The sequence below is a fragment of the Pseudoliparis swirei genome, chromosome 5 (genome assembly GCF_029220125.1).
Source record: "Pseudoliparis swirei isolate HS2019 ecotype Mariana Trench chromosome 5, NWPU_hadal_v1, whole genome shotgun sequence".
Taxonomy (NCBI): Eukaryota; Metazoa; Chordata; class Actinopteri; order Perciformes; family Liparidae; genus Pseudoliparis; species Pseudoliparis swirei.
Window position 1 is genome coordinate 1,027,413 of NC_079392.1, and position 15,808 is coordinate 1,043,220.

A 15,808-nucleotide genomic window follows, 5' to 3' on the forward strand; every position below is an offset into this window, starting at 1 on the left:
GAGGCGCATAAGAACATTTAATTATTCCTGATGCACTCTTTAAGGTGACGTCCCCTCTTGTAAATGCTGTTTTGAGCAATTAATTTATCAGAAAAGGTAATCTATTTTATAAATCATTGTTTTCTAATTAATCTTTCAAGCAAACTGAGCATTCATGACTCCTTGGAGCATTGTGGCCTTCCTTGTGATAATATGCTGCGTCTCTGTCCTGTCATTGAGAACATAGTTATGCTTTTATATTGACCCGATCATATGAACAATTCCAAACTATTATAAAACCTAATAGTTGGGTGCAGCCCTAAATGCAGCGATGTCCTACCTCAAGTATGTCCTTTAGCTCATTCCCACCGAGGCTTGAAATGAAAAGTGGCTTTGTGAAATAAAACAGGAACAAGAACATTTAACAATGTCATGGTTATATATATTGTACATATGTTATTTCTTTTTTTCCACTGTTTTTATTTGCCTCATTTGATACACGTCCATGTCCCAGGTATGGGACATAGCTTTGTGTACTCTTCCAGATGTTTCAGCAATTGGTTTGTTTCAAGATTTTAAATGCATTTGTTATATTTATGTAATTATCTCAATATGTATTCCATGGTAGATTATACAAATTCAAACTAGATCTACCATTTTGAATGCAGCTCACAACAGTTTCGTTAGAGTTCAGTGTCCTTGAAGATTCTTTTATTGTGAAACGCCCCACCGGAAGCTGAGCGTCGAGCCCCGCCCCTCCCCCAACGAGCCACACGCTCGCCCCGCCGGTGCGTCGTCACTCCGCGCTGGAAGATGGCTGCGGCGGACCGGCCCCCTGTCAGGGAAGGGCTCCGGATCGTGTTCCTGTGTGTGGGCTGGTACACAGTGAGCTCGGGGGGCAACATCGTCAACAAGATCATCCTCAATGGATTCCCGTACCCGGTCACGGTGTCGCTGTTCCACATCATCTCCATCGTGGTGTTCCTCCCGCCGCTGCTGCGCGCGTGGGGAGTCCCCAAAGCGGAGCTGCCCAGCGGCTACTACCAGTGGTACATCCTGCCGCTGGCTTTCGGGAAGTACTTCGCGTCTGTGACGGCGCACTTCAGCATATGGAAAGTTCCGGTTTCCTACGCGCACACCGGTGAGTACAGCCCGGCGTCACGCGGGGTCCTACCGGGAGGCCACCCGGTAACCTGGTGATGTGTCGGTGCCGTCAGCCGAAGCTAGCTAACGGCTAACGGCGGCGAGCTGGCGGGCCTCGGCTTGCTGCGGCGGCGCGGAGCTGGAGGACAGGCGGGCTTTGGGTTCATTCACCGCCGGTCCTCCAGCTACCGACGGCCGCCTCTGGGCTCCGGTAGGAACCGCCTTCTGTTAGCTCGCTGGCTAACGTAATGATGGCTGATGCTCGGCGTCAAGGGGGAGGGTCCACCCCCCGCGGTGCTGCGGGTCCACCCCCCCGCGGTGCTTTATCCCTGCTCCTCATGCACTGTGTCCTCGGAGCCGTGTGCAGCGCGGTGAGCTGCTGTGGTGCCGTCTGTCTTGTGTAAGTTACTCAGGTGCCACTTAACTTAACGTTACACCTGGCTAACGTTACACCTGGCTAACGTTACACTAAACACTGCATCACTTATCACTTTTTAACTTTCATTTGCTGACTGGTTCTGCAATGTAAATACACTTAATTATTACCTCTTATTACCGTGTATATACTTTTATTCCGTCTGTATATTTAATATTGCTATTGTATTTGTGGAGTGAGGTGAGATGTTGCTAAACTTTAGTTCACCGTGTTTCTACATTCAATTCAGTTTATTTAAAATAGCCCAATATCACAAATTATTATTCTGTGACACTGTTACATTGTTATACTGTTACATTGTTGCACTGTCACACTGTTACATTGTTATACTGTTACACTGTGACATACATTGTGACACTGTTATACTGTTACATTGTGACACACATTGTTATACTGTTACATTGTGACACACATTGTGACATTGTTATACTGTTACATTGTTGCACTGTTACATTGTGACACTGTTACATTGTGACATTGTTATACTGTTACACTGTGACACACATTGTGACATTGTTATACTGTGACACACATTGTGACATTGTTACACTGTGACACACATTGTGACATTGTTATACTGTGACACACATTGTGACATTGTTACACTGTGACACACATTGTGACATTGTTATACTGTTACATTGTGACACACATTGTGACACTGTTATACTGTTACACTGTGACACACATTGTCACACTGTGACACACATTGTTACATTGTCACACTGTTATACTGTGACACACATTGTTACATTGTCACACTGTCACACACACTGTTACACTGTGACACACATTGTTACATTGTCACACTGTTACACTGTGACACACATTGTCACACTGTTACACTGTGACACACATTGTTACATTGTCACACTGTTACACTGTGACACACATTGTTACATTGTCACACTGTTATACTGTGACACACATTGTTACATTGTCACACTGTTACACTGACACACATTGTTACATTGTCACACTGTTACACTGTGACACACATTGTTACATTGTCACACTGTTACACTGTGACACACATTGTTACATTGTCACACTGTGACACACATTGTTACATTGTCACACTGACACACATTGTTACATTGTCACACTGTTATACTGTGACACACATTGTTACATTGTCACACTGTTCAAGAGATTCAAGATTTAAGATTCAAGATGTTTTATTTGTCACATACACACACAGGGTGTGCAGTGAAATGAAAGTGGCAATGCTCAGCAGGAATGTGCAAGGGCAACAAGTACACACTATTTACAATAAAAAACAACACAATATTTACAGTAAGTGTGTGTGTGTGTGTGTGCCTAAAAGGGGCAGTTGTGTGGGTCTATGTGGGGTCCTGGTGAGGTCGGAGTTCACAGTCCTGATGGCCTGAGGAAAGAAACTCCGTCTCAGTCTCTCTGTTCTTGCAGCGTGACTACGGAGGCGCCTGCCTGACCGCAGCAGCTGAAACAGTCTGTTGTTGGGGTGGTGAGGATCCTTCATGATCCTGCCGGCTCTGGTTCTGCACCTCCTGGTGTACAAGTCCTGCAGGGTGGGGAGTGTGGTTCAATAGTGCGTTCAGCCGAACGCACTACTCTCTGAGCCTTCCTGTCCTGAGCGGGCAGTTGCCAAACCAGGCTGTGATGCTTCCTGTCAGGACGCCTCTACAGCTCCAGAGTAGAAGGACTGAAGGATCCTCTGGGAAACTTTACATTTCCTCAGCTGCCTGAGGTGGTAGAGGCGCTGCCTTGCCTTTCTCACCAGAGTGTCTGTGTTCGCTGACCATGTCAGATCCTCGGTGATGTGGACTCCCAGGTATTTATACCGCTCACCCTCTCCACAGTAGTCCCGTTAATCCCCAGTGGTGAGTACGCCCTCTGTTGTTGTACCCTTCTAAAGTCCACAATCAGCTCCTTAGTTTTGGTGACATTCATGATGACGCTGTTGTCCTGGCACCAGAGTGACAGATCAGCAACTTCCTCCAGGTAGGCCTTCTGCGCTTGTCGGAGATCAGGCCCACCACCACTGTGTCATCCGCAAACTTGATGATGGTGTTGAGCTGAACCTGGCCACACAGTCATGTGTACAGGGAGTACAGTAGGGGCTGAGGACGCAACCCTGGGGATCCTGTGTTCAGGGTGAGGGGTTTGGAGGTGTGTCTGCCCACCTGACCACCTGTGGCCTGGCGGTCAGGAAGTCCAGGATCCAAGCACACAGGGGGTGTTCAGTCCCAGCTCAATCAGCTTGCCGCCAGTCTGGAGGGGACTATGGTGTTGAAAGCTGAACTATAATCAATGAACAGCAGTCTCACATAGCCCCCCCTCTGGCTGTCCAGATGAGAGAGTGTGGTGTGCAGCACCTGGGAGACAGCATCATCCGTGGATCTGTTTGGGCGATAAGCAAACTGCAGCGGGTCCATGGAGGAAGGGAGGAAGGCGCAGATGTAGTCCTTTATCAGCCTCTCAGCATTTCATGACCACCGAGGTGAGGGCCACGGTCGGTAGTCATTCATACATGCTGGTGTGGCATTCTTGTGCTCAGAGACAATAGTGGATCTCTTGAAGCAGGCCGGACCACGGACTCAGCCAGGGAGAGGTTGAATATTGTGGTGAACACTGGAGCTAGCTGGTTAGCACAGGTCTTCAGTACTCGCCCAGATATGCCATCTGGACCTGCAGCTTTCCTGGTGTTCACCCTCAACAGAGCCCTCCTCACACTGTGCTCGGTCACAGAGAGTGTGTTCATCCCCAGCGGTAGAACTCACTCGGCTATGCTAACGTTGTTGTTAGGCGAGCTAGCGCTGTTGCTAGCCTCAAACCGTGCATAAAATGAGTTCAGGTCGTCCGCTGAGATGCGCCGGCACTCACCATTGCGAGGTCTGCTCTGGTAGTCTGTGATAGTCCGTAGCCCCTGCCATAGGCGCCTGGTGTCGCTGCTCCATCTGTGATTCCACTCTGTCTCGGTACCTCCTCTTGGCCTCCTTCACCGCCCTCCTCAGTCCATAGACCGCTGCCTTGTACTCGTCCATGTTGCGGATACAAGACCGGAGTTATGGGGGCGGGGCCCAAGCAGGGGCTTCCCCCAGGGCTTTTTTCCCCAAAGGGGGAAATGGATCTATCAACCCACGGGCTTTTGGTTTTTAAAAGGAAAGACCCCCTAACCCCTTTTTTTTCCCCGGGGGTGGGGCATGGTTTTTTTCCGGGGGGAAAAAAGGGCCCTTCTTGAGGCTAAAATTTTCTTTCCCCCGGGAAACTTTTTGGCGGGGGTAAAAGGGGGGAACTTTTTGGTTTTTTTTAGTCCCCCGGGGACCCCCCAAAGGGGCGTCCCTGTAAAAAAAATTTTTTGGGCCCAAAAGGGCTGGGGTTTTTTTGGGTTTTCCCGGTTTTTGTCCGGAAAAACCCAAAAAATGGGGGCATTCCCCGATTTAGCGGGGAGGAACAGCGGCCCTTTTTATAGGGCAATTTTTTCAAACCTTTCTGTTAGGGCAACTTTTTGGGCTTTTAAATCCCCCCCAAGGCTAATTGTTCTGTCCCCTCACTTTTTATCCGGTCTCCTTTCCCGGGTTAAAGGTTTATCACTGCCCCCAATTCCCCTTCTAATTTTTCCTTCCAGGGCTATTTTGGGGGTCCACATTTTTTGTCTAAAAACAAACCCTTGTTTTCCAATTTCCTTCTGTTCAGGAAAAACCTTGGTTGGGCAAGTTTTCCAACAAACCCTTTTGCAACAAAATTTCGTCCCATTTTCCCGGGTTACCTCCAACATTCCCTTTAAAATGGACCTTGCCAAAGGGGTTAATTTCTGTTAAATTCCCTCCTTTCCCCGGGGTGTTTCCCGTTCAGGGCCCATTTTTGTTGGGCTTACCCCCCCAGGCTAACTTTGAAAAGGGCCCCCTTTTTTCCCAAAAGGATTCCTTGTCTCAGGTTTCCTTGGGGGAATTTTTAAAACCAAAAAACCCTTTCCCCGGTCCCCGGTTCGGGCAAGGTTTCCCGTTGGTTAATCCCCTTTGTTTGGGGGGTAACCTTTTTTAAAAATTTTTTCCCGTTCAACCACCCTTCTCAACTAATTTCTTCTCTTTCCCTGTCCAGTTAATCCTTGTGGGAACAGACATTCCCTGTCCCCTTTTTTCCCTCGTCATGTTCCTCGTGGGGAAAACCTGTTAAGGATACCCTGTCCGCCTTTTTTGCCAACCTATTCCCTTCCACTATAACCTCTGTTTTGGCATATTCTGTTAAAACCTCGTCTCAAGGCTTTTTCCCCTTGTTCACTACCCTGAGGAAAAATCCCCTTTTCGGGCCCCTTTTTACCTTTTGTTTAAGGGTTTTTTCTTTTGTCCAAAACCTTACCTTCTTTTTCCCAAAAAAAATTTTTGTCTCATTTTTTCCCTGTTAAAAATTTTCCTTAAGGCTTTTTTCCTTTGTTAGTTTGGGTTGTTCGTTCCTTTTCAAAAGGAACCCCAATATTTTTGTTAGGACCTTGTCCGAGGGCTATATTTTGTTGGGGAAAATTCTTTTTGGTTTCCCTGCCATTTAAGTTCCCCCACACCCTTGTCTCACAAAACCGTTTTTTTTTGGGATTGCCCTTGGAGGAAAAGTTACTTCATTTCTTGATGAACCTACTGAATCCCGGGGTTGTTGTGGGATAAATTTATATTTTGGGCAAAAATTTATTCCAAACCCATTTTAAACCTTTGGTTCTCCCCTTCCCCCGGGGGGTTGTTTCCGGGGGGGCCGGAGGTTTTTTCCCATGAAATTTTAGGGCAAAATCGTTTCCCTTTTTGTTTTTTATTTTGGGAAATTTAAAACTTCTAGGTTTGTTTGTTAAATTTTTGGGAAACCGCCTCTGGGGATTTTCCCCCAGGGCACCCCGTGTTGGGAGGGGGATGAAAGTTTTGGTCGGTTGGTACTCCAGGGGGCGCCACTTGAGAGTATGAGGGCCCCATTGGGTTTACAGGAAATACCCCCCCCACGTCACCGAGGTCTTTGTTCGCCAGGGCATTCCATTTTTCTCCGTTTGGCAGATGAGGTTTGTCCGTTTCCCCAAAAAGAAAGGGGGAGTGTGCTCCTTTCCCTTGGGGGGATTTCGATTGGGGCCCCCGGCCTCCCGACCCCCCCCAGCCGTTCCCCCCCCCCGGCCCCGGGCAAAGTAACCGGGGGGCCTGTTCCCGGGGATGGTAAGAGTTGAAAAACTCTGGTAGGCGGGCACCAACTGTTCGTTAACGGTGTTTGGGTTTTGTGAAAAATTAAATAAGGGAAAAATTTAAAAAACCAAAAACCGTGGATAAATGGCGATTCCCTGCACTGCCGGAAACACCGCCTTTTGACTCTTGGCGGAATAAAAAAAGGGCCCCCCCCGAAGACCATCGGCTCTGCCAAGCGGGAAGTTCAGGAACAAGGTGGGAGGAAAAGCTCAAGAGCCATGGCGTGAAGAGGTGTGTGGAAGGGAGCTACTGAACAATCACGGACTTCAGAGGGAGAACCAGCGGTGAAGAACTCCTCTACCTCCCTCCCAGGCGAGAGCTAAATGCATTCTTTGCTCGGGTTCGACGCGGATCTGCAGCCCGGCGCTGACCGAGGAGAGGCAGTAGCCCCGCCGAAGACCAGCCTGCTGATCATCTCAGAGGCTGACGGCGCAGAGCCTTCAAAGCGGGTGGACATCCGGGCGGCAGGTCCCGACCACATCCGAGCGCCACTCAGAGCATGTGCAGACCAGTTGGCAGGAGTCAACTTCGCAGACATCTTCAACCTCCTCCTGTCCCAGGCTGTTGTTCCTGAGAGCTAAGATGTCCACCATTGTGCCTGTCCCCAAACACCCCAAGGTAACCTGCCTGAATGACTGGAGACCCGTAGCCCTCACCTCGATTGTCAGTAAATGCTTGAGAGGTTGGTCAAGGACTTCATTTGTTCCATATTTGCCTGCCACGCTGGACCATGGCAATTTGCATATCGTCAAAACAGATCCACCGGCGACGCACTGTTGCCATGGCACTTCTACCGCCCTTTCCCACCTGGAGGAGGAACTGTTGTGTACGAATGCTGGTTGTGGACTACAGCTCAGCGTTCCCAACACTATTGTTCCCGCCAACTCGACACCAAGCTCAGAGGTCTAGGCCCACTCTACCATGTGCAGCTGGATACTGGACTTCCTGTCGGGCGCCGCCAGGTGGTGAGGATGAAGCGGTACCACCTCAAAGCGCTGACCCTCAACACAGGGGAGCCCTCAGGGATGCGTGTTGGCCCTCTCTACTCCTCCTGTACACCCCACGACTGCGGCCATGCACAGCTCCAACGCCATCATCAAGTTTGCTGACGACATAACAGTGTTGGGGCTGATCACCGACGACGACGAGACAGCCTACAGGGAGGAGGTTGGATCACTGGTACAGTGGGGCCAGGAGAACAGCCTGCGTCCTCAACGTCCAAGAAGACCAAGGAGCTGATCGTGGACTACAGGAAGCGGAAGGCAGTTCCCCATCTCCATAGGCGGAGTTGCAGTAGAGGGTCAGCAGCTTCGGTTCCTCAAGGCACATCTCGAGGACCTCCATGGACCGCACACCACTCACGTGGTGAAAAGGGCTAACAACGCCTGTATTTCCTTAGGCGACTGAGGAAATTCAACATGGCCCCGCATCCTCAGAACATTTCTACACCAGTACCATCGAGTGTTCTGACAGGTTGCATCACCGTCTGGTACGGAACTGCACCGCCCTGGAGCGTAGGGCACTACAGAGGGTAGTGCGTCGGCACAGTACATCGTTGGAGGTGACTCCATCCTGGACATATACACCAAGCGATTAGTGGCCGGGCCAAACGGATGATGAAGACAATAACCACCCCGCCACAAACTGTTCACCCTTCTACCGTCAGGCAGGCGATACCGCAGTATCAAGTGCCGCACAAACGAACTGAGGACAACTTCTTCAGTCAGGCCATCAGGCTGCTGAACAAGGACTGAGACCTCATTAACACTACACACCAGAACATATTCTGTGAATATCTATGGCCATGGTGTATATTTTATTACATTGTTTATATATATATATATTGTATGTATATATATATTGTATGTATATATAGTCTCAAAAAAAAGTGTATATTTTATTACATTTATATATATATATTACATGATGTATATTCTATTACATTGTTTTATATATATATTGTTAATACTTTCTTCTTTGTTTATTGTGTGGATATTGTATAGTTTATTCTCATTCTTATTCTTTTTTTAGTCTGCTACTGCTGTCGGGTGTTTTGCACATAAGAATTTCACGAACCGATTATACTTGTATAAAAGGGGATGTGACAATAAAAAACTTGAAACTTGAAACTTGAAACGTGTGTCTGTGAGAGGAGGTCTTGAAGAACCTCAAGACGACTGACGAGTTCTCTGTAAAACACGTCTCAGTTTTCTTACTTCGGTGTGTGACGTGACGGGAGCTCAGACATCTCAACTTATGCAGAACAACAAAGAACATGGAAGTGGAGCTGATGGAGGCCTGGTGCAGAGTTCACCTCGTAAAGAGGACTCGGCATCCCTGGAGGCTCAGAGACTTCCTCCTGGCGACAGAATCCACAGGTTAAACCGTGAAGTGGGACAGAGATGTAGGGCTCTGCCGAAATAGACAAGACTGCCTTCATGTTCAGGGTGTGTGTGTGTGTGTGTGTGTGCGTGTGTGCGTGTGTGCGTGTGTGCGTGTGTGCGTGTGTGTGTGTGTGTGTGTGTGTGTGTGTGTGTGTGTGTGTGTGTGTGTGTGTGTGTGTGTGTGTGTGTGTGTGTGTGTGTGTGTGTGTGTGTGTGCGTGTGTGCGTGTGTGCGTGTGTGCGTGTGTGCGTGTGTGCGTGTGTGTGTGTGTGTGTGTGTGATCATCAACCAACTCAGAAGAGAAGTCTTAACAGCTGAAACAAGTTCCCAACATAGAGATATATTTATCTATATATTATATTCAGATATATAGACAGATTATATTTCTAAATATAATATACATTTTTATATTAGATATATATCAATATAACTACGTCATTCCCTTGTCTTCTCACCGTGTGGCTGGTTTGAGGAGTGGGTGTGTGTGGTCTCAGGTAGAAGGTTAAAATCAAGGCCTACTGTGTTGGAAATGCACATGCAGAAAACACACCTGTACTTCATTTTCCTGTGATCCTATGACTGATCATGATTTATTGATCAAGTCATGTAAAGCTTTCATCTAATCATGAATGTTTAGCTGTAGGAACCATGAGAGGCTCCTCTAACGAGAGGCCTCAGTAGAGGAGCCTCTAACGATGGGCGTGATGGAGGACCGGCCCCTGCTGTGGCAGCTTGTGGTTGACTATGAGCTGCACTTCCTGCTGACCCTCTCCGCTCTGCAGGTGTACGTGTCGCTCATCCCCATCATCGGCGGCGTGCTGCTGGCCACGGCCACCGAGCTCTCCTTCGATGTCTCTGGACTCATCAGCGCTCTGGCTGCCACGCTCTGCTTCTCTCTGCAGAACATCTTCTCCAAGAAGGTAGGTCAGGCCGGGGGGGGGGGGGGGGGGACTGGACCACGTCCCTCTGGTGGGGGACTGGACCACGTCCCTCTGGCGGGGGACTGAACCACGTCCCTCTGACGGGGGACTGGACCACGTCCCTCTGGCGGGGGACTGAACCACGTCCCTCTGACGGGGGACTGGACCACGTCCCTCTGGCGGGGGACTGAACCCACGTCCCTCTGGTGAAGTTGGACCGTCCTCTGGCGGGGGACTGAACCAGGTCCCGCTGACGGGGGACTGGACCACGTCCCTCTGGCGGGGGACTGAACCACGTCCCTCTGGTGGGGGACTGGACCACGTCCCTCTGGCGGGGGACTGGACCCGACCTGGGGACTGGACCACGTCCTCTGGGGACTGGACCACGTCCCTCTGGCGGGGGACTGGACCACGTCCCTCTGGCGGGGGACTGGACCACGTCCCTCTGGCGGGGGACTGAACCACGTCCCTCCGGTGGGGGACTGGACCATGTCCCTCTGGTGGGGGACTGGACCACGTCCCTCTGACGGGGGACTGGACCACGTCCCTCTGACGGGGGACTGGACCACGTCCCTCTGGCGGGGGACTGGACCACGTCCCTCTGGTGGGGGACTGGACCACGTCCCTCTGGCGGGGGACTGGACCACGTCCCTCTGACGGGGGACTGGACCACGTCCCTCTGACGGGGGACTGGACCACGTCCCTCTGGCGGGGGACTGGACCACGTCCCTCTGGCGGGGGACTGGACCACGTCCCTCTGGCGGGGGACTGGACCACGTCCCTCTGGTGGGGGACTGAACCACGTCCCTCTGACGGGGGACTGGACCACGTCCCTCTGGCGGGGGACTGGACCACGTCCCTCTGGCGGGGACTGGACCACGTCCCTCTGGCGGGGGACTGAACCACGTCCCTCTGACGGGGGACTGGACCACGTCCCTCTGGCGGGGGACTGGACCACGTCCCTCTGGCGGGGGACTGGACCACGTCCCTCTGGCGGGGGACTGGACCACGTCCTCTGACGGGGACTGGACCACGTCCCTCTGGCGGGGACTGGACCCGTCCTCGTAGAGACTCTGGCGGGGACTGAACCACGTCCCTCTGGCGGGACTGGACCACGCCCTCTGGCGGGGACTGGACCCACGTCCTCTGGCGAGACTGGACCACGTCCCTCTGGTGAGGACTGGACCACGTCCCTCTGGCGGGGGACTGGACCACGTCCCTCTGGCGGGGGACTGGACCACGTCCCTCTGGCGGGGGACTGGACCACGTCCCTCTGGCGGGGACGGATTACGTCTCTGTGGCAGAGACTGGACCACATCCTGGCGAGGACTGAACCACGTCCCTCTGGCGGGGGACTGGACCACGTCCCTCTGGCGGGGACTGAACCCGCGTCCTCTGGTGAGACTGAACCACGTCCCTCTGGCGGGGGACTGGACCACGTCCCTCTGGCGGGTCACCGTGAAGCTCCTGGAACGCTCCTGGTTTGTGACGCTGTGTGTTTCGAAGCAGCTCGGTGTCAATAAGTGACGACTGCATCTGATTATGAGCTGAATAAAGTTATTGAGATACCTTTGTTGGGAATAAGCAAATGTTTCCATCTTTATAAATCAATCTTCAGAGTTGTAAAGGTTCAGGCGGTTTCATAGTGTGAGGGTTCGTCAGGAGGAGTCTCAGTGAGAGTTTCCTCTGCTGCTTCCTCCTGAAGGTGCTGCGCGACATAAAGATCCACCACCTGAGGCTGCTCAACATGCTGGGCTTCAACGCCGTCATCTTCATGCTGCCCACCTGGATCCTGGTGGATCTCTCCGTCTTCCTGGTGAACGGAGATCTGGTGAGTGGCAGCGCCGTCTGGTGATGACGTTCTCTCCACCTCGGAAACACAGCGGGGCAAAGCTGCCCCGGGGAACTTAATGTTGCCCCTGTTGTCGCGATGAGGGGCAACACATGCCCCATAATTATGATCATTTAAATGGTTTTATTTGTGTTCTTTGTTGTGTCCTATCTACTTCCTGCACTGGGTAGGTACACAAAATAAATCAATAAACATAGTTTTGAATAAATAAAAAAAAACTAAGAAATAAGTTATAATTGTTAATAGTTGTTTAAAAAATGTAAGAACAAGAAATAACCACAAAGAAATAAGAATAACATTAAATATGATTGTCTGATTTAAAGTGTTTTCTGTGTCAGAAACACTTTAAATCTGTAGATTATTGCCTAAAAATCTTATCATTGCCATTTTAATGACGGTTGCTCATATCCTGTAAGCCTAAATAAGTATATTTATTATTTTGGAACAAAGGTTAAATGTTATTTCACAAGTTTCATAAAGAGCCCTCTATGTTTAAATGCCCCTGGACTTCGGTCAGTGGGGGAACAGCTGCCCCCTAAACATGTGACCGTGGACCCTGAACCTGACCCTAGACCGCTGCTTTCCCTCCAGTCAGAAGTCTCAGGCTGGACTGGCACCTTCGTCCTCCTCCTCATCAGCGGCTTCTGCAACTTCGCCCAGAACGTGATCGCCTTCAGCGTCCTGAACATCGTGAGCCCGCTGAGCTACGCCGTGGCCAACGCCACCAAGAGGATCATGGTCATCAGCATCTCGCTGCTCATGCTGCGTAACCCGGTCACCCTCACCAACGTCATGGGCATGATGACGGCCATCGTCGGGGTCTTCCTCTACAACAAGGTGAGTTCCACCTGGCAGGAAGGGAAGGAGGAACTAGGACCGAGGAGAGTTGAAGGAGGCGAGAATAATGCGTCTTCATCCCCAGACTGATGCCCCTGGAGGGAAGCCGTGTGGGTGTGGAGTTCCTCTGCCTGTATTCATGTTCTGCTGGAGCTTCACTCCATTCACACTCAAACTGCTTTTCACTCTCCAGCCAACTTTAAATACCAGGGTTTTTCCTGCATAGAGAACATTTGGGCGCGCGCCTAAGCCGTTTTCCCGAGCGCCTATGACAAAAAAAAGTCTGCGATGGGAGAAAAAAAAAACCTGTTCATCAGGTGCACGTCAGCGAATATGTTCTCAATAGTATGTTTCAAGTCGGCAGCGAACCTTCTGTTTGGATCAATAGTAATCGAGTTGAGTGTTTCCCCTGGTTTACAGCTTTAACACTGAGGTGTGCTCACCTGTGTGCGCGCATCACGGCTGAGCGAGGCGCGCGCGGGCACCGGAGCTCTGCCGTGATGCGCGCGAGCCGAGAAGTTATAATGGTGGGGGAAACACTGGAGTTGATAAGAGTGTCTTCTTGTCTGATCAATACGTAACTGTGAGGTGCACGAATGGACAGAGCGGCCAGCTGCTGATCACTCACTCAACAGCCCGATGTGCACGAATAGACAAAAAATTTTTGGGGAGCACCGAAGACCCATTTTGGCCCAGGAAAAACCCTGAATACACACCGTTCACAAGTCTGGGGTCACTAGAAATGTCCTTATTCTTCAAAACACTGTTTTTATCAATGAAGATAACATTAAATCATAACTCTCTCCATAGTTAATGTGTACATGACTATTCTCTGGTGTATTGAAGTCTCTCCAGAGGTGTGTAGAGGCCCATCTCCACTGTTCTAGTGGTACATTGTGTTATCGCCTTAGAAGACTAGCGGAGGGGTAGAAAACCCTTAGAACCCTTTTTATGTGAGCGCAGCTGAAAACAGTTATGCTGCTGAGAGAAGCTATAAAACTGGCCTTCCTTTGAGCCACAAGAAGAACTACATTCATATTTAATATAAACATCATTATTTATAACCAACGTCTTGACTAGATTTTATATTCATTGATAAATAAAGTTGCGTCTTCATGTGAATCACTAAACTGTCTGGTGACCTCTGAACGGTGGTGTAAACTCTGGAGTTCCTCTCCTCCTCTTGGAGGAACATCTGGCCCCGTGTGGAGGGTCCAGGTGCCGAAGGCTCACGCCCGTGTGCCCTTCTCCTCGTCTGCAGGCCAAGTACGATGACAACAAGCTGAAGAAGCTGCTGCCCAGCGCCGCTCAGGACCTGGTGTCCTTCGAGCCGCCGGCGCCGGAGAAGCTGCAGGCCAACGGGTCGGAGCAGCAGCACAACTGGAACCACGAGCTCACCGACCACTTCCAGTACAGCCGGCAGGCCTACACGACGAACAGCAGCCAGTACGTGGTGTGAGGAGGGTCCTCCGGACTTTACCGAGGCGTCCTCCCAGCCGCCTGCTCCGAACTCCAGACTGAAGGCAAGTTGGTTCTGGAGGAGACGGGCTCCCCTCACATCACCGCCGCTGTGTGACTGTATTTATTAGGTAGAGACCGTGTGGGACACCTGGGCCGCCCGTCTGCAGCCGTCCTCTCAGCCGGGGCTCGAGTATCATTTGCACCTTAAGGTCTGGAAATGTTTTGTCTTCAGAACCGGCCGTCGTGGTTGTTTTGGGTTGTTTTGTTCTCTTTCAGAGGAAACGGATGTCAGCTGTAAGTTAATGTTCGTCGGGTAGCGGGGGGTCAGTGGCGGCGGAGGCTGGAGGTCGGTGGTGTTCATGAGGCGCCTGTAACTGAGTGAGGAGAAACATCTGAACCATGAAACACGTGAGGCGGACGTGGACGTCATGTCGGTCTGATGACGTCATCAGAGGTGACATCATGTCGGTCTGATGACGTCATCAGACGTGACATCATGTCGGTCTGATGACGTCATCAGACGTGACATCATGTCGGTCTGATGACGTCATCAGAGGTGACATCATGTCGGTCTGATGACGTCATCAGACGTGACATCATGTCGGTCTGATGACGTCATCAGACGTGACATCATGTCGGTCTGATGACGTCATCAGACGTGACATCATGTCGGTCTGATGACGTCATCAGACGTGACATCATGTCGGTCTGATGACGTCCTGAGCGTCGGTGACTCAGTGACCGACGCTCAGGACGACCTGTGGTGACGTCGCTCTAGCGCCACCATCAGGTCAACATGCGTCCACCGCTTATCTTCAGAACTACGATTCCCATCAGCCTCGGCTGTTAGCATACTAGCATGCTATGCTAACATGGTGCACGTGGTAATGAATAGCATGTTGTCGTTGTGAGCATGTTGGCATGGCAACGGACCGATCTCGCTTCACGACGTCACTACAAGAGCCTCATGAACAGAAACGCCCAAAATGTAAACGTCAAAAGAAACGTTGAACTGATTCGTGTTTCACCGCCAACACACGACCTCGAGGAGGGTCAGAGTGAGACCAGGTCAGTCACACAGAACTGTCAATGACCTCTAGGTGACCCCTTAATTAACTCAAAACCCCTCATGACCCCTCAGTGACCTCTCACCCCTCAATGACTCCTAGATGACCCCTTAATGAACTAAAAAACCCTCGATGACCTCTAGACCAGGGATTCCCAAAGTGTGGGGGTGCGCGAGCTGCCTCTCGGGGGTGCGCGAGAGGAAAAATGTAATGGTGGTCTAATGGTGTAATAATTAATATTAAACATTCTCAGGGCTCTCAAGTGTCATTTCGGTCTTAACCAGTGGCGTTCCTAGGCTAAAGCCCCGGATGTTTTTTAATTAGCCCCGAATGTTAATTAAAAAAAAGATTTGGCACACAAGTGGTTAACACCTCCAGGTCGCACGTGACGTCATTCACCCAAAGCAGCGGAGTCAGACTGGCAGCAGGCGCAGTAACAGCAAGCTGCTGTCTGAGAGTGTTTCTATGTCTACACATGTCGCTGCTTCACTCCTCTGGGCTAAGCCCAGCGCCGCCGCTCCCATAACGCGCATC

The 15,808-nt window shown here is 50.7% G+C and overlaps 1 protein-coding gene across 1 annotated transcript; it reads left to right on the forward strand.

Moving 5' to 3' along the window:
* The first annotated feature begins 12 nt into the window (after nucleotides 1-12).
* Nucleotides 13-15,808, forward strand: slc35e1 (solute carrier family 35 member E1). The gene is made up of 6 exons (XM_056415007.1): nucleotides 13-1,175; nucleotides 6,671-6,726; nucleotides 9,807-10,057; nucleotides 11,763-11,888; nucleotides 12,501-12,746; nucleotides 14,008-15,808. The coding sequence occupies exons 1-6, from the start codon at nucleotides 793-795 to the stop codon at nucleotides 14,203-14,205; spliced, it is 1,260 nt and encodes a 419-aa protein (XP_056270982.1). The 5' UTR covers nucleotides 13-792; the 3' UTR covers nucleotides 14,206-15,808.

Bases quoted from the DNA above. Each gene is read 5' to 3' on its own strand.
- slc35e1 (XM_056415007.1), top strand. From the start codon at position 793: ATGGCTGCGGCGGACCGGCCCCCTGTCAGGGAAGGGCTCCGGATCGTG. The intron at 6,727-9,806 runs GTAAGAGTTGAA...TCCTCTAACGAG, and splicing joins GGGGCCTGTTCCCGGGGATG to AGGCCTCAGTAGAGGAGCCT. The intron at 12,747-14,007 runs GTGAGTTCCACC...CCTCGTCTGCAG, and splicing joins GGGTCTTCCTCTACAACAAG to GCCAAGTACGATGACAACAA.